Source organism: Xiphophorus couchianus, chromosome 10, assembly GCF_001444195.1.
Source record: "Xiphophorus couchianus chromosome 10, X_couchianus-1.0, whole genome shotgun sequence".
NCBI classification, from domain to species: Eukaryota; Metazoa; Chordata; class Actinopteri; order Cyprinodontiformes; family Poeciliidae; genus Xiphophorus; species Xiphophorus couchianus.
Genome location: NC_040237.1, coordinates 15,691,061 through 15,708,845, shown reverse-complemented (window position 1 = coordinate 15,708,845; position 17,785 = coordinate 15,691,061). Strand labels below are relative to the sequence as shown.

The following is a 17,785-nucleotide window of genomic DNA, read 5'->3' as shown; positions in this document are numbered from 1 at the left end:
ACCCTTGTGTTGCCTTCCTTGACCCCTGATTTGCATCCAGTTGTAATTAACATAATTTTTTATTGGTTGGCTCATCAAACCTATTCGTATTCCTGGGCATTTTTACATTTTCCAATTTTACATTTCCCAACCTCTGATGCCTCTAAAGGCGTCAGAGGTTTATAGAGCATTAGTGAACAAACGGCATCGTGAAGACCGAGGAACACAGCAAACCGGTAGAACCGTCCATCCATCCATTTTCTGTTCACCCTGTGTCCCTAATGGGGTCGGGAGGGTTGCTGGTGCCTATCTCCAGCTACGTTCCAGGCGAGAGGCGGGGTACACCCTGGACAGGTCGCCAGTCTGTCGCAGGGCAACACAGAGACATACAGGACAAACAACCATGCACACACACACACCTAGGGAGAATTTAGAGAGATCAATTAACCTAACAGTCATGTTTTTGGACTGTGGGAGGAAGCCGGCGAACCCGGAGAGAACCCACGCATGCACAGGGAGAACATGCAAACTCCATGCAGAAAGACCCCGGCCGGGAATCGAACCCAGGACCTTCTTGCTGCAAGGCAACAGTGCTACCAACTGCGCCACTGTGCAGCCCACAGCAGTAGAACCGGAGAAACGCAAATTAGGGTTAGGTTATAAAACAGTATGCTAGCTTTGAACATCTCACAGGACTCTGTTTTATCCATTATTTGACAATGGAACTGATGTGATGCAACCGCGTACCAAACTTAGTTCTCCATTTTATCTGACAGATCGGTGAAGGAGAACATTAATCAGAGAAACAGGTAATGGTGATTCTGGATGAGCTTCGGGGAATCTGTCGACAGGACACACATTAGCTGTTCTTCTGACTAGCCTTTCAAGCTAGGTGGCAAGGAAGCTACTGTTGAAGCAAAGTCATGAAAATAAGCTATTTACGTTTTGTGGAAGAAGGTGCTCTGCTCAAATGAGAGCAATGACAAACTTGTTTGTCTCAAAGCAAACTACGTTGAGAGGGAAACCAGCAAGGCACATTATTGGCTATGTTCAAACAGCAGGTCTTCCTTATTTTCCACTCTTTGGGGTAACAGCCAATCAGTGCCTGGGACAATAAATAGCACTCCTGGATTGGCTGCTGTGCAGACGCCAGGCGTTGGCATGTCAAGTGGCACTGAGCCTTGGTGTTTCAGCTTCCTGAGGCTGAAACATATTTTAGATATGTTCTTGGAAAATATCTCTAAATTGGCATATTATCTGCAAACAATATGAAGTTACATTCCACAGACGAATCTGCCAATAGGCGAATCCACAAATCCTGAATTGAAAATAGGCAGGGTTCCATAATATGAGCTGCAGAAGACTTAAGACTGGGACTCAGGTTCATTTTCCAGCAGGACACCAACCCTATTCATACCGCTGGACTGGCTTAGATCAAATCACATTAATGTTTTGAAATAGTCCAAAATCCAATTGAAAACATGTGTCGAGATTTTAAAACTGCCACTGGCAGACACGTTCCATCCAATCTAAGCTTGGGCAACTTTGTGAAGATGATCAGGCAGAACTTCCAGCCTCTGGACGTGTAAAGTCGGAGCGGAGTTTCAGCCATAATGGCAACCGAGATGCGTTTCATCTAAGCGTCGCTGATGGGGGCTGAACATAAAGCCCCCAGATTTCTATTTGTAGAAAGAAAACAAAACCCAGAAACCCAGTTTGGAATTTTTAAAACACAATAATAAAAAGCTGAACCTCCTCCTCTCCTTGTTTTCATCTCTTTTTTTGCATCCCGGCGTCACTCAATCAGCGTTCGCATTGTTTGAACACCCCTGCCTCCTGTTTCCCTACTTGTTGCCCCCCTCCAAACCCCTCTCCTTTCCTGAATAATTTCCCGGCGGCGCAGATGGAGGCGGGTGTGCAGGTGTCGAGCATGGCCGCGCGCTACTCTCTGCCTCTTCTGTGCCGCGCACAAAACAGGGACATGCTGTGAAATTATGCAGATATTTAGATTGGAAGCAAAGAACTTTTCTGTTCCCCCTCACCCGCCCCTCCAAGCAGCTTCACGCATCTCTAGCTCATCCTTTTCATGTCCCGTACAAAGGCGAATCCTTTGTGTACAGCCTGTACTTTATTGTCAGAGAATACCGATTAGGAGTTAGTACTTCGTCCTTACATCATTTTTCCTCCTTAACTGTTTTCAGACTGAAGCTGAAAAGTGGAGCATGACGCAAGAAGGTAGAAAGACGAATGTCCTCATGCAATAATTATCAATTGCACACACGCACACATATGCTCTGAAACACTGGATATTCATGGACACCTTTGTACAATACCTCCTGAAAAATGAGACGTACAGTTCTTGAACACTGCTGCCCCCTACGAATCAGAGGCGGCATCGCACCCGCACCCTAGAATTTTTTTTCTTTTTTTTTTTTTTTTTTTTAAAGAACACCGAGGATCAGGTCAGCTCTGTGTTTTCGAAGCAGGCGAGAATCAGTTGACAGCAAACCTTGAGTAAAACGAGATCTAAACTGGACTTTTGTTTTTTTTTTTTTTCTGTATGCAAGATGTTTTACAGAAAACCGACTCTGCCCATTACCCTGAACACACCATCCTTATTCTAAAACTCTACGGTGGTTCTGCCACGTGGAGGCATTCTGTTGTGCAGCAGGGACATGGAAGCTGGTCGGAGTTCCTGGGAGGATGAGTGGAGAAAAATACAAGACAATGGCCTAATTAAAGTACAGTCTGATTGAGCTGGAGCATTTTTTGCCTGGAAGAACAGGCGAAAATTACAGTTTCTAGATGTTAAATTGCACTGGATTTTAATTAAGGGGCTTCGGATAAAAAGGGGCATTACATCTTTACTAGTGAACAATAATGATAATAATAAATAAGTTGACATATTTATCATTTTCCTTCCAGTTCACAGCTATACCTTATAATTTGTTATATAAAATCCCAATAAAAGACTTTTTCTTTTTTTATGGTTGTAAAGTAACAACATGAGACAAAGTATATGCAGCACTGTATATACTGTATGTGCTTCTGGGTTTCAGATTAGCTGGGAAGCTCATCTGGAGCTTAGCTGCAGCACCGGGTGCCTTGCTGGCACTAATTGCACATTCTCATCAGTACATTGGCTTAATTAGATGTGTCTGTTTGCTCAACTGCAGAAACCGAAAAGACGGCAAGAACGATGAGAGCAGAAAGAAAGAAAGAAAATCAAAAGAAGTTCCTTTGATTTTACGGATTTTACCAATGCGTTAAAGAAATAATAATAAAAAAAAACAATGTGTGTATCTTATCTTAGCCGCTTGCAATGCTCAGAGTATATGGAGGTGGAGAGAGAGAAAGAGAGAGAGAGAGAGCGCTCCAGGCATCCCTCCTCCATCTGGTCTCATCTGTACAGTAGTGACCTAACCGCTTGCTGCACAAACACAGAGGCCCATGCGGATCACTAACACCCTGTCCTGTGCCGTGTTCCAGCGTGATCAGCCGAGCTCCGGGGCTGAAGCTGGTGGTGGAGACACTGATGTCGTCACTCAAGCCTATCGGGAACATCGTCGTCATCTGCTGTGCCTTCTTCATTATCTTTGGCATCCTTGGCGTCCAGGTGAGAGGAAAGGGCGCTACAACGAGCGTCAGTGCTCACGGTTAGCAACGTTACATCATACAGGATCAGAAAACTGGCTAAGGCTGGTGGTCGGGTGCTAAGGCGGTCATTCATCCAGCGGCACGTCGTCTTTTTGAGTTAAAAAATCTATGAAGTTGACAGGAAGTTTTAAAATACCACATGATAATTATGTGTTATTGTAATATCTCAACACCAACTACAAAGTCTTAAAAATGCAAACATTTAAGAAAAAAATAAATAAATAAGGCAATGCTTAGCCTGGTGGGGGCACAAGTAAAACCTGGTGGCTCACCAAGCTTATAATACACTAGTCCTTCTTTTCTTCCACATGTAACAAATTCTAGTTTCTACATATGTTCTCTTCGATATGCCTTATTCATGGGCATTACCTATTAGATTTGAGTGAAGAGTGCAAAGCCAAGTATCTCCCGGTACCAATAGAGACCGTGCCTTTGGAGCAGTTTGAGCTTCTGTTTATCCTTCATCAGTGTGCTAATGACCATAAACCATCTGTCCAAGTAAAGTCATGAAACATTACTGGCTGTGAGGATACCATGAGGAATACTGAATCCTCTCCTCATTTCTGAGGCCTTTCTAGTCTAAAAATTTGCATTTTATTTGGCCAAATATTTCTATGTAGCAGCAATTGATTAATTTTGTATAAGCTTTCCTACATATTACCTGCTTTAGACCCCAAAACCAAAAGCTAACTTCAAGGTTACAGTCACCTGAACAGCTTCGCTGGGCCATGCTCTGGCCAGAGATCCCATTCAAATCTCAACTTCCAGTATTGATTTCACAGTCTGAGACAAATCAAGTGTGCATTTTCTCAGTGAAAACAATCCTCCTCTGAAACGGCTTTCCGTCCGCTGAATCCTGGAACTGAACCCAACAGTTGTGAAGTGGCTTTATCCATGTTTTGTGTTTTTTCTCCGTAGCTTTTCAAGGGGAAGTTCTTTGTGTGTCAGGGGGAGGATGTGAGGAACATAACCAACAGGACAGACTGCGAGGGGGCCCACTACAAATGGGTCCGGCACAAGTACAACTTCGACAACCTGGGGCAGGTAGGAAACCCCATACGCATAACCTGTAACCCTTAAGCTTAAAACCAGGTCGATGCTGATACCAGTAACTGACCACGCCTACCACCAACTCTATTATATAACAATGTTACTCTGCTTTCTTGTTTGAGGTCTCCCAGAAAGAAGCTTAGGTCAGCCAGTCTTATTGTTGTCTGCATTCAGTAGTTGATTGATTCTGTGGCACAAGGTCTTCTAACTGACCTGGTTTCAGTAGGAAACCTAGAGGACTTTTGGTGAACTGAAATTTCCATCAGGGAAAGAAGAAATTGAGTATTAGTATTGGGTTCTATTTCCAAACATTGAATAAACTTGGTTGGTAGACTTGGTTTGAATGAGGGGCTTCTACTGTCAAAGACGGCACTGTGAACTCCTACGTATTCTTAAGTATTACTCAAACGTGAGTACTTTAGGCGATTATTGAATAACAAAACACAAGCTCATACCTGAGCCCAACTAAAATCCTTGGTTGAGACCTTCTTTCAGCATCATATACAATTGTCAACGCAGCCCAAAACCTCCTTCAAGCTATTGCTGGCAGTACTGTCTGGGATATGGGTCGTCTGCTCCAGGCCTCGAGGGCTGCTGGTGTCCTGCAGCTTTTAGATGCGTTTCGGCTTCAACACATCCGAGTCTAATAGTGAGGTCATTAGCAGGAGTCTGGAGAACTTGACAGAATACAGAGGAGGTTATTCAGCCAATAGATTTAGGTGTGTTAGTCTAGGGACACATCTAAAAGATGCAGGACAATGGCTCCCAAGGTCTGATTTGAAGACCCCTGATCCCTGACTTTACTGACTGAGATGTGATGATGGCATTGTAAACCTAAAAAAAAAATTTGAAGATTGTGTACATTTAATACAAATTCCCTCTTTTGCTTTTCTATCAGGCATTGATGTCTCTTTTTGTACTGGCCTCAAAAGACGGATGGGTGGATATCATGTATGATGGCCTTGATGCTGTAGGAGTTGATCAACAGGTAAGTATCTTAAGATGTTGCCAGAACTACTGCTTGTGGTTAGTTAGACTCTTTGCCAATTCCTACAACAATCTTGAAGCTACAATTTTCATAACCATGAAAAAAACCACCTTTTATTAATGTTCTTCAGCCGTTGTGTAATTGTAACCTTTGTCATGAAGGCTTTTTCATGACACCTCTGGGAAACTAAAATCATTCCCTTTTTCTTGTGTATTCCAGCCAATAATGAACTACAACCCGTGGATGCTGCTCTACTTCATCTCCTTCCTCCTGATCGTGGCCTTTTTTGTGCTCAACATGTTCGTGGGCGTGGTGGTGGAGAACTTCCACAAATGTCGGCGCCACCAGGAGGCAGAGGAGGCCAAACGCAGGGAGGAGAAGAGATTGAAACGAATGGAGAAAAAGAGACGGAGTAAGGAGAAGGAGCTGGCTGGTCGGTAGTCTTTCCACATCTTTCTGAGTCCTGCTTGAATTTGAGCTTGAGCCTTTTTTTTTTTCCTTTTGCTTTTTAATTTGGTTTGGCCATATCTAGAAGAACGCAATTAGCGAGCTAGCGCCAATCATAGTTGCTACTGTGCGGTAGAACCTTCCCTTTCTATTGACAATCCTCTTCCCCTTTTCCTTTAGATCCTCCCTCCCCCAGGATAGTTTTCAATGTAGTCTGGTGGTCATCTGCTCTGGCTCTGCAGACCTAACCACAGACTTTGGTTGCTCTCCTTCAATACTAGCATCAGGTTTGTCACGTTGGTGATTGAGAAAAGCTCCCAAAGTTGGAGGGTCTACAGAGTTAGAGCAGCTGACCACTGGAGTTCCCCCGTCATTCCTTTCCCGCTGCCCTTACCTTGCCTGGTCTACCGTTTACGTCGTGCTTGGGATGGCCCTTTGAAGCATGCCCAGTGGGTGCTGAAATAGAGGGCTTGCATGGTAGAAGATACCCAGAGCTAGAGGGAGGGGGACTTGTTGAATAACTAATAAGGTGAGCTCACCCCCTCCCTTCCTCTCTTCTGCATGTGGTTTAGTACAGCCGCAGGGGGCAAGGGTCGAACCACAATCTGGACGCTACACCTTAGCTGAGATGTGGGATCATGGCAGAGGAGATTTATAGGGCTGAGGGTTCATTTCCCCTCCCCTGTGGCTGTATAGGAGTTCGTAACAAACTGCCTGTTTTGATTTTTGCCCTTCCACTGCTTCCTACACCTTCAAAAAAATGTGGTGCTAGCTGACGCTAGCCTTAGCCTTGTTTTGAATCAAGTGCCTGAACTCATGGTATTGTATTAGACATGCACCGATGAGCATTTTGCTGCCAACTTTCTAAATTGTGTTTTTTGTAAAGTTTTGATTGGGAGGTAGGATTTTGACTTCAGTCCAAAGTAATTTAGTCAAAGTAATCAACACTATTTTCTGAGTAACGTAACTCCACAACCCGCCTATTCAGGGATTTTATTTTTTTGTAGAGCAGATCTGAAATATTTGAATGAAAAGCTGAAAAGCTGAAATTCCTACATTCAGTGCTACTCGACATGCTATTGGCTGGCGTTTTGAAAGCGGCCAATCAAGGAGTACCATTTATTTTCCTTGGTGCTGATTGGCTATATTCTGAAGAACGAAAATGAGGAACACTGTTGGTATTGGCTCCTGTGGTTGTGCTAAAACGGTTTCCAAAGTGCACAGTAATTCATATTAAAGTATATTCGCTGATCAAATTAGGGAGTTATAAGCATATTTAGTGGAGGTCTTATATATTCATGGATTTTCGTTGTTTTAAAAAAACCTGATATTGTGGATACAAGACATGTCTATTCTTTTAAGTGTTTTAGGTACTTTTTTTTAAACCTTACTTTAATACTCACTCATAACAAAAATAGTTAATTTGAAGTTTTTGTTAGCACTAGCATGACTGTTTAGTGCTAACCTAATAAGATGGCTTCACTGAATGGAAAAAGTTCCGATTTTAGAGTTTGAGAAGTCGAGAGCTTACCAAGCTAACTATGACTGATTCCAATCAACAACCAATTCCTCTCGGTGCATCTCTGTATCTTACCTCATATTTTAAAGGCACTTTCTTTTTTTTATTACTTGGTACCAGGAGCAGTGGACACAAATAGTTACTTAGAGCTTACAGTTCATAGATCTCTCCTGTATGATAAACTAAGTTCTTGAGAAATACAGATGAAAAATTAATCTTCCTTTTACAGAAGGTGTCTGACAAGAGTACCTGACCAATTGAGAAAACTCCCCTTCACACACAGAATACATACGCAAATGTTGTGTTGGAAGGACGGGCGTCTCTTATTTTTTTCTTCTTTCACATCTACAGTTTGTTCCTTTTTGAATATCTTTGCCCGATTTTGAGATGAACGTTACGCCTCCTCTTATACAACCGTGGTGGAAGATGGTTTCTTATCAATGTATCAACGCAGAAAGCCAAGGTTACCTGCAGATGTCGATGAGTTACAGGGGTAACACGACAAGACGTTGGGTGTACAGTAGGTAGCTGAAAACGTAAACCTTGTGAAAGTTCTGGGAACAAATTGACAACCCCTGACAACATTGATCGGAAGAACTGGACTCAGAATCACTGGAAAGACCTAACACAGGCAGATAAACCAGCTAAAATCTTTCATCGCTTCCTTCTAACCTTACTCCATCCCACTTTCCCTCTTTCTCTCTCTTTAACTCTCTCTCTCTCGTTCCGAACACTCAGTCCATCCTTCCTTCCTTGCTTTCTTCAGCCTCTGACTAACACGGTCTCATTCCTCTAGATTTATTGGTTCCGGGGGTGAGTTGGGCCCTCTCTGACGGCACACTGAAAGGTACAGAGTTTCCAGCATGTTGTATGTGTCCCTTTGAACACCCTACCCCCCCTGCTGCCACCGACCACGACCACCCACCATGGTGGCTAGGGTTCTAATTTCAGTGATCACGGGAGGTAGGGCCCCATCCTGCGTCGCCGCCCCCCTGCCTCTCTCCCATCAGCCTTCAATCCGCTGGACATACTGTTACCTGTTTTCTCTGTCGTGGCTTTGTCGTTCACAGCTGCTCCACTCTTGCCTGCGATCCATCCACTGTCCACAGCACCGCACCGCAGCTTCTCCACCGTAATGAACGAACGAACAAAGACCTTAGCCAATTTGATCCAGCCTAAGATGGACTGGGGTGAGACAGGGAGAGTTTGGTAATGATTGACCTCTTATATGTTAAATATGAACTGTGGTTTGAAAGATCTACTTTTAGAAGATGCGTAGAAACAGTAACAATGATTTTGTACCACACGGGAACTTATACACTCACAATTTGTGGTCAGGAAACATGGCCATGTTTGTTCTAAAGTAAGTGAATGCATTGTCAGTCATTGAGGGTTCTGGTGTATAGCTCCCTTATTTGAGCACCAGTTGTCCCAGCATCAAAGCAAGTGTCTTATCAAATGTACTCAACTTCAGAAATCGATACGTTACATTTCTGTGGCCAGTTGTGTTTCACCGATATCCGTTTTCCTTCTGAGATGTACTGGTTTTTAGAACAATGTTACTTCCAAATTAAATGTGTTGCAGTTGCATGAATGATTGGGATTTGCTTATTGTTTTATCAGGATGGCAACGATTGTCATCACTTGTCACCCAACAACTACTTTTCAGAATTTCACACAACCCGTAATATGACACATTCATTACTAGAGGCTTCTACAGGCTAAATATTGACATCTCTCAAACATTTTGAAGTAACAAACAACTTTTTACTGTAATGTTCACTGCTGTATATGCACAGCAGCCATGTTGGATTTTAAGATTGTGGGAAAAAGTTGACTTTTAAGCAGAAAATTGGATGCAAAGGGAACCATTAGTACTAAGATACTCACAGTATCTTGCATTATCTTGTGAACTGGAGTGTGAACTGCACTCCAGTTAAATGGCCAGTTTGACTAAAAAAGAATGACATAACTATATGTATATTGGTTATTTATTATTTTTTAACTAGAATGGCTGGATGTAACTGAACACAATTCCTTTTTCATTCGACTTCATAATTACCCACTACTCTGTAGTCCTTCTCTTTAGCTACGTTTAGCTTAGCTCATCTAATCTTATCATCATTTAGCTTCATTTAGCATGACTTTGTATATCTTTAATTTATCTTACATAAACTTATCTTAAAACAATCTTAGCTCAGTTTATAAGGAAGCTAATTAGCATATATTAGCACTCCCATCTTCATATCTTGCTAACAAGCAGAAAATAGCTAGCTAATTATATGTTTGAGCTTAATTTAGCCTAAATATTTCAGTCCAGTTTCCCTTTGGGCAAAATAATGTCTGAGTTTGGTTTATAAACTAAGATAATTACCTTATTATGTCCTTTAGTTCTTAACGTTTTGCTTCTAAGCTACCAGATTCTCTCCTTAATCATTAAGTGCTTCTACAGTATCAATGACGGGAGGCAGACAAGTCGATGTTTCCTATTTGACGGTCTGTAGAAGAACACAAAGCATTTCTAAATTAAATGCTTAAATCTTATGGACAATAATTTTGATGAAGTCTCTAACTCACCGGTCACACTCTAATTTAATTCAACAAAACATTGAAAAAGCTATAAATTGTACATTGATAGCTGTGACAGTTTTATAAATAACCTTGCAGCTGTTAAAGTAATTAAACCGGCTGCTCAGTAGCTACTGTATATACAGTATATGTAAATGAATTCATTATGATCACCTTGAGGTGGACTGACAAAGTTATTATCTGTGCTCTGGTTCTCATTTTTTCCCATGAGCAGCGTTTTGCAACAGTCACTGGTTGGTCTTCCTCAGCACTACCAGAACACACACTTAGCAGCATCATCACAGTCCGTTTCTATAGCAATCCGCTCAAGGTGCTGCTATGATAGATGGAATCCGCAGACAAGTATCTCCAATAATAACAATCCTATCAATAGCTCAGCGTTATGAATGGTTTGCAGTAGCGTGCCGACGGCGTTGTGTCTATGAGAGCGCGAGTGTGTGTGTGTGTGTCTAAGCAGGCACACATTCTTGGAAAGGAAGTTTGACCGCTAGTTCAAACGCCTGCGTGTGTGTGTGTGCGTGTGTGCGTATGTGAGCATGTCAGAGAGCAGATGGCTGCAGAACAGGTCGTAAAATATGCAGGAGCAGCCAGCCTCGTCCTCTGATCCTCGCTCCATCTCCGTCTAGATTTCTGTCTGAGAGGCAGACCGCCGCAGCCATCTGATTCTTAAACGCAACATTTAACCTCAGGGGAGAGCTGCTTTGCTGGATTCTAACACTTTTTTTTGTTTTTTTTTACCCACATGTAATTATAAAAGTGACGACACACCAAACACAGCGCCCACGCAGCCTGTTACTTGCGAGGTTTGTGTTTGGGGTCTGGACTTGAACACAACCCCGTTGTGTGTGAGCTGTTACCCGCACTCCCAGAATAACGCTTCAGTGTGTGTGCGTGTGTGGGTGCACGTGTCCTGGCTGTGAACGCAGCGTGTTTTTTGGGTCTGGACTCTTATCTTTAGTTCGCACTGTGCTTGGAGCAGCAGTTTGTGGAGCACGGAAGGGAGGAGAAGAACAAAAGGAATGAGGATGGTGTAGGAAGTGCATTTGTTTGGATTCATCTCAGAGAAACGAGGGACTGCACAAACAGACATGGGAACTGTGACTAAAGAAGGCAGCAGTGACCCAAAGCAAACATTACCTAATCTCACTTTACGTCACACAAACGGTTAAGATGTCTAGAGCTAAAGGTGAAACTTAGCTGTCTGATTAGTTTGGCTAATGAATATTTGGTCACTTGGGGGCCACGCATAGAGCAGGAACATTGTATCCCCAGATGATCTGTAAATAGACTCGAGACAGTTCTCTTGTGGAAAAGTGGCCTACCCAGTCTTGACACAGCAGAACACTGAGCTCCACACCACTGATGTCAGTGTAGATGCACAATTCAAATGGGAAGTGCATCAAAAGTGAGACACACACCTCAAAGATTTGACAGGAATCCCCTACATTTTCTCACATGTAGATATTTGTCTTTAAGTACAGACAGTGTTATAATATAAGAAAAAGTGTGATAGCAACTGAAGTTCACCTCCATTTCTCTTATCTTAGCTTGCATTAGCTTTGTTCTAACTTATGTTTCACCATCTTCCTAAAATAATGGCTTACATCCTGTTTTACCAAAATTGATTTTGGCAGCAAAAAAAACAAAAAAACATCACCAGCTCTCTCTTTCCAAAAGATGTTTCAGGGGGAAAAAAGGCTTTTAGCAACAAATGACTGTCCATTATTTTTAAGCTGACAATTTGCTTATTTTAACTAGGTTAGCTTAATTTAGCATATTTTATCTTATCTTACTTTAGATCCATTTGCCTTTGCTTATCTCGATGCTAATTTTCTAACTTTTTTTTTTTTTTTACATTTAGACTTTCTTATAATCTTTTAAAGTGCAACTGAGTAATATTTCCTCAGCGCTGCTAGACCATTCGGTGTCTAGAACTTTACCATTTACAATTAGGTCAAAGTGCTATCCTTGATGAAAACGAAACACAACGACCAAGCAGAAAAGAAACACTGCATGATAGCACCGAAATAAAGAGAATAAATAATTGCAGTCCAGACTAGGATTAATCTACCTCGACTTATTATTAATCAAAGGCAAGTCTAAGCAATTATAATGCGCATCATTGGGTTGCTGCACCTCTGCAACAAGTTGGTCAATTGTTGGTTCCCCCTAGCACCACTAAAACACACACTCTGCAGTCCAAAATGTAAGTGTCAGTATGTGTGAAATGGCTCGACAGTCCACTAAAGGCGTCACTTCATCTATTAGCCTGCACACATAAGGAGAAAAACAAGACAGCCGATGCTCTAACTGGGTCAGAGCTAACAGAGATGAATCTCGCGGAAGTTTCTCATTGCCCCTCTTTCTTTCTTCTGTTCCTCTGTTGCCGCACTGTAATTAATAGATGTTCTTTGGGGAGAAGATGAATAAATGAGGAGGGTGAGTGGGTGCTGGTACAGAGGCAAGAAAACCTCAGATCAGCGTGGAGCACGGAGAGAGACGGTGACATACCTCAGCATGTCGCCTCTGAAATTAGCAGCCCAGGCATGTAAACAGTGGATGGCATGAGGTGTAGGTAGGAGCACTAAGTGGAGAGTTAAATGTGACAGAACAAAGTAAAAGCTATCAGCAATTAAACGCTGCGTAAGCACAACTGTTTTAGGTTTGTGTTAGTTGAAGTAGGTCAAGTTCTCCTTTCCCTTAAACAGACAAACTTCGTCTTCAGTTGTCGTGCTGCCATCATATCTCATCATGTGTATTTGTCAGTTGAACCTGATTTGCTTGTCAAACTTGTCTACGAACGAGACCATCAACTGATGGCGAAATCCAAAGTAGCGTAATGACAGATTTAAAAATAAAAAACAACTCAGCATTGTTCAAGGTTTTAAAGCAATTTGTGCTTTACAGCTGAATTATTTAGCTTGACATGTGTGGTTGGAAGAGACAATGCACTGACAACATCTTGAATTAGTGTTTCATTGTCTCCATGTCTCCATGAATATTTCAGTGGCTGTCTAAAGAAAAAAAACACCATAACAAAAGCAGCCTTATTGTGTAGGGTCGCTGTTATTGAACTGAATGCACTGTATTAAATTCACTACTGTCTCATGTTTTTAGTTGTCATTTGAAGATTAGTGGAAAAACTGAGAGAGTGATAGAAATGTCTCCACTGCTGTTATTTGTCGTCTTCAATCTTTGTTCATCAAGTTGAACAGAAAAGATATTGTGAGAAAGGAAGTGGGACACATACACAGCCTTGAGGTACACCGGCAATAATTTAATGAAATGATGTTCGTCTTGGAATGGTGTCCTAAAATTACTTTTATTTTCACAATTCCAATGTAAAGGTTTTCTTTACTGCCTTTTTAAATGTCACAAATTCTACTCTTTAACTTTGACACAATTACATATGATACCAATTTTTTTTTTACCAGTGTTAGATAGCTGAAAAGTGTTAATGAAAATGTTTTAGTTATTACTTTTACTCCCCGTTTGGTTTCATTTTTTTTGGTGGTGGTGGTGGGGGGGGTTGATCAAGTATATGAACAGAGAGTTCTTCCAAAATTAAATTTAAATATAGAAATAAATTGATGGCTTGATAAGGTAATTAATTTCCCCTCTACTGCACCCAAAAATCATCTCATTGGATTATACAGTGTAACATAGATTAGTATTTATAATTTTAGCAGTTTAAGGAATATCACTATTATGTAATATTTTTATTTTATTTCCCGTATTATTAGTCATATTATTAAAATTTTCAAATTTTTTTTAATAATCTGTATTTTTTAAATTAATTGTCACATTTTAGTTCTGTAAAAAAAAATCCACAATTTTTTTGTATTTTTTTTTTTTTTTTTTAATTACTGTGTTTTTTTTTCAGTCATACATTGATTTAGAGTCAGCTTCTCTCCTGTTGCTCAACTTAGAGACCCAAGAAGTGGATATGCATATAACTTCAGCAAATACGTTTTTGGTCTCTAGCTTTATAGTTTTTAACCTTTTTGGAAACCATTTCTGTGATTCCGTGAAGCTTTTGTACGTCTTCTGGTGTGTTTGCTGCATCAGGAGAACCTTTTGTTGGGATTTAAGGGGAGGTAGCTATAATCCCAGATTAAATAATGCAAAGTGAGACTTGCTCTGTGTTCACAGACTTAATTTAGTGTGTCAGAAAGTTGCATTATGACATTCTCACCGTGTAACAACCTTTGCATAAAAGTACAACAGTCATGTCATCACAGTATTTACACAATTTAAAACAAAAATGTATAGCATGAGCTAATTTCTATTTGGACTCAACAGTACAGCTGATTTTTCAGTTAAAACTGATTTCACCATCCATTTATTTCAATATTAATGTATGAGCCAAAAATATAATATAAACACTTGATAAATTTGGTAGTCAAGTATCCTTCACAAATAATCTCATTCCCTTTAGCTGTTCTGATCCTCAGAGCATTGATGCTGAAACCTAATAGCTTTTGTTTAGAGATAAGTGTAGCAGCCCTTATTCATCCATCTGACCAGCAGTGTTCAGCAACAGGTAGGAGAAGGCTTTCTATGTCATTTCATAAAGGTTTTTAGTCGCTTTCAAACTGCATACTTTTTAAAACCTTGGTATACCGGTAACCGTCCTACAGTATGTCTAGTAAGTCCTCTTGTAGAGCTGTAATAGATTATATATTTGTCTCTTTAGGAAATGTCTTCCTGTATGTAGAGTGATAAAGGTCATACTGTGGGTAAAAATTAAACAACCAAATAAAAATGGACTGAGGTAAAGTAAGAAAGGCACAGACACTCATTCTGCGGTTTACCAGCTTCCCATCGGTCTGTATCTTGTTGCGCTGTTTTTCTCGTTACTCCGCCCTGCCATCCACTCTATCCAATCACTTGCTTTCACTCATTTCAATGAGTCCATCCAGCTCAAGTATGACTCAGAAAGGTGTGTCAGTCTGCCATGTGGGTGTGTGTGTGTGTGGGTGTTCATGTGCGTTGAGAAGTGCTGATGAGAGAGTGTGTTTTCACACCCTGTCATTTTGAACGATGTCACGTTTTTCTTGTTTCTTTACCTCTTTTCTTCCGGACTCCACAATTTGCTCTGCTCTCTTGTCTTTTGTTTCAGACCCTTTCTCCTCTCTCTTGGATTTTGTTTTTTAGTGAGACAGCAGAGCAATCTGGAAAATCGGTTAAATAATTGTTTGGATTGTGTTTGTTTTTTTGTTTTTTGCTTCCAGTAACTGTTTCCGTTGACAGTTGTCTTTTTCTTTTAGACTCAGTGTTTGCTGGATCTCAGAATTGGACATCGTTTCCTTGACATTGAAGGTCAAAGCACATTTCCTGGCAGACACTGAGTTTTGAGATTTGATATTGAGCCATTCGCTACAAAGGACGGGAGCATAAAAGCAGCCGTCGCATTAAACCAAAAGGGTGCCTTGCAATTACGGGAAATCATTGTTGTTTCAGATGCATTGGTGCTGCTTTTATGTCCGTTGCCCTTCTCAAATCTTTTCATCCATTTCATTTGTCATCCAAGCTCTAAATATTACATTCCTGTCAATCCTTATCCTTCATTCATTTTCCGGATCCCCCATTAATCCACATTTCCTAATTCATGAAAATGTGATCGGACAACCAGACCCAACCAACGCCTTCAGCCACTTTTAGAGGCGCTCCATCTAAGCAGCAGCCATTTTACCCAATGAATCGGCCATTGGGATTGAGATTCATTGTAAGATCCTCGTTTCGACCGAGTGGCCAACTCAACATCCTTTCCACTTCACAGCTTATTCTAGGCACCTTTTGCACAGTCACAACAGTAGCTCTGGTTCCAGACCCATTTCCAACATACTCAGTCCAAGCCAATGTGCTCTCACTCACACTCGCACGGTACACTCATAGTGCTGTGGTGTGCTTACTCATCGGTCCAACAACCAATGAGGAGCCTTACTGTGTCTGTATTTCCCAAAAAAAAGAAAAACGACCGCCTCGGAAATGTATGCTATTATGTTTTTGAGAGTGGCCATGTGCAAAAGCAACCCGCACGCCTAATCCTCGGCACCTCACATTTTCCCCCGTGAAGGGAAGCATTGACGATAAAAGTGGGGGAATGTGTAGAGGAGTTGTGGCTGTTCGGGTTGTTTTTGGACAGGGGATGTTTCTCTGTTTCCTCTAACTGTTCTTCCTTGCTATTTGACAGACCTTTCAGCACATTACGAAAAAGGGGGTTTTAGATCTTGGTCGAAATGAGCAAATCTAAATTTGTAGATCGATGGAACAGGTCTGCTTGAAGTTCCAGTTGAACTACAGATGAGTCATCGTGAAATCTCATGACACAAGCTGGATGTTGTGACATGTCAATGGGACTGGCGTTCCCTTTTCCAGTTTCCAGCAGCCTGCACTAGTGATTCACTTTGTTGCTGGCGGTGCGGTGAGTTGTTGTAGGTACACAGTTTTATGAGTATTCTCCTATCAATCAAGTGGAATTGTTTCTTTTGCAGACAAAGGCATAGAAATAGCACTGGGGTAAGTAATATGATGTTGTAAATGTAGGAGAGTCAATATGCTTGGTGTTGATGGACTTGATTTAGCAATGGCAATTACTCTTTGCAGCTAGCCATTCCTAAGATGTAGCATGTTGGATACTTAGGCATTGAGCTCTGCATTAGGTTCACTGAATTTGACCTCCTACACTTGCATTGACACTATGTTGGGTTCCATTGAATTACACAAAGAAATTGGCAATTTCGAAAAAGGTTTTATGCTAGGATGAGGTGGTTTTTTGGCTGTATCGAAAACTGCAATAGAAACAGTTTTTTCACATTGTACAAATCATTTGATCAACAACCGACTGTTACTGCTGGCAAGACAAAAAGGACGACAAGAAGTGGTTGGAGGATGATGGCGCGGTTTGTTTTTCATTGATTTATTGAGTGAACGAACGTAATCACGTGTGATCAGAAACAAAGATTATCGATGTCACACAGAGTTCGCAGTTGAGTCTACATTAAACTACATTAAAGTCACCAGAGACTTTTTAAAGAAGAACTAGTCTTTTTAACTAGACTAGTTAAATGTCTAGTTAAAGTGTTTGTTACCAATCACAAACCTAAACGCTGGCTTGGTGCAGACGCCACTAGAGTGACCATCTCTACCACTGGTTCAAATCAATAGTTGAATTACATTTTAGCTCCTGTACGTTTTTGCTGTACAGTTACCAAACACAGTTGGATCTAAAACTCCTTTCAATGGTTGTCCTGGATGGTCTGTCAAATATTCTTTGACTTTGTGTCAAATTTAAAAGTGAAAATACAGGGAGCTGGTGCAACGATCGCAGAGAGGTTAAACCTGACCTCTTTGTACGTTTGCACTTGCTTCCCTTTGTTTCAGAAATATCCAACTTTTGAGAGAAGGCTTCACCGGCCACATCAGTGAAGGAATTGAGCGAGTGAAGGGTCAAAAGTGGGAGCAGGAAGTCTTATTTTATTAATCTTCCTATAAACCTTCCGAATGTAATTTAAAAAAAAAGAAGCACAGCCTTCTTTAGGGAGAGTGACTTT

General features: G+C 41.2%; 1 protein-coding gene across 15 annotated transcripts in view; it reads left to right on the top strand.

Moving 5' to 3' along the window:
* cacna1g (calcium channel, voltage-dependent, T type, alpha 1G subunit) overlaps positions 1 to 17,785 on the top strand; it is a 281,034-nt gene that overhangs the window by 228,821 nt on the left and 34,428 nt on the right. For 9 of the 15 annotated variants that reach the window (XM_028029253.1, XM_028029248.1, XM_028029257.1 and 6 more), the window contains 5 exons: positions 3,469 to 3,595; positions 4,555 to 4,680; positions 5,585 to 5,674; positions 5,894 to 6,086; positions 8,437 to 8,487. In XM_028029253.1, coding sequence (XP_027885054.1) covers positions 3,469 to 3,595; positions 4,555 to 4,680; positions 5,585 to 5,674; positions 5,894 to 6,086; positions 8,437 to 8,487 — 587 coding nt within the window. Of the gene's footprint in view, positions 1 to 3,468; positions 3,596 to 4,554; positions 4,681 to 5,584; positions 5,675 to 5,893; positions 6,108 to 8,436; positions 8,488 to 17,785 lie in introns of all 15 variants that reach the window. The other 6 variants (XM_028029261.1, XM_028029252.1, XM_028029251.1 and 3 more) reach the window with 2 other exon arrangements.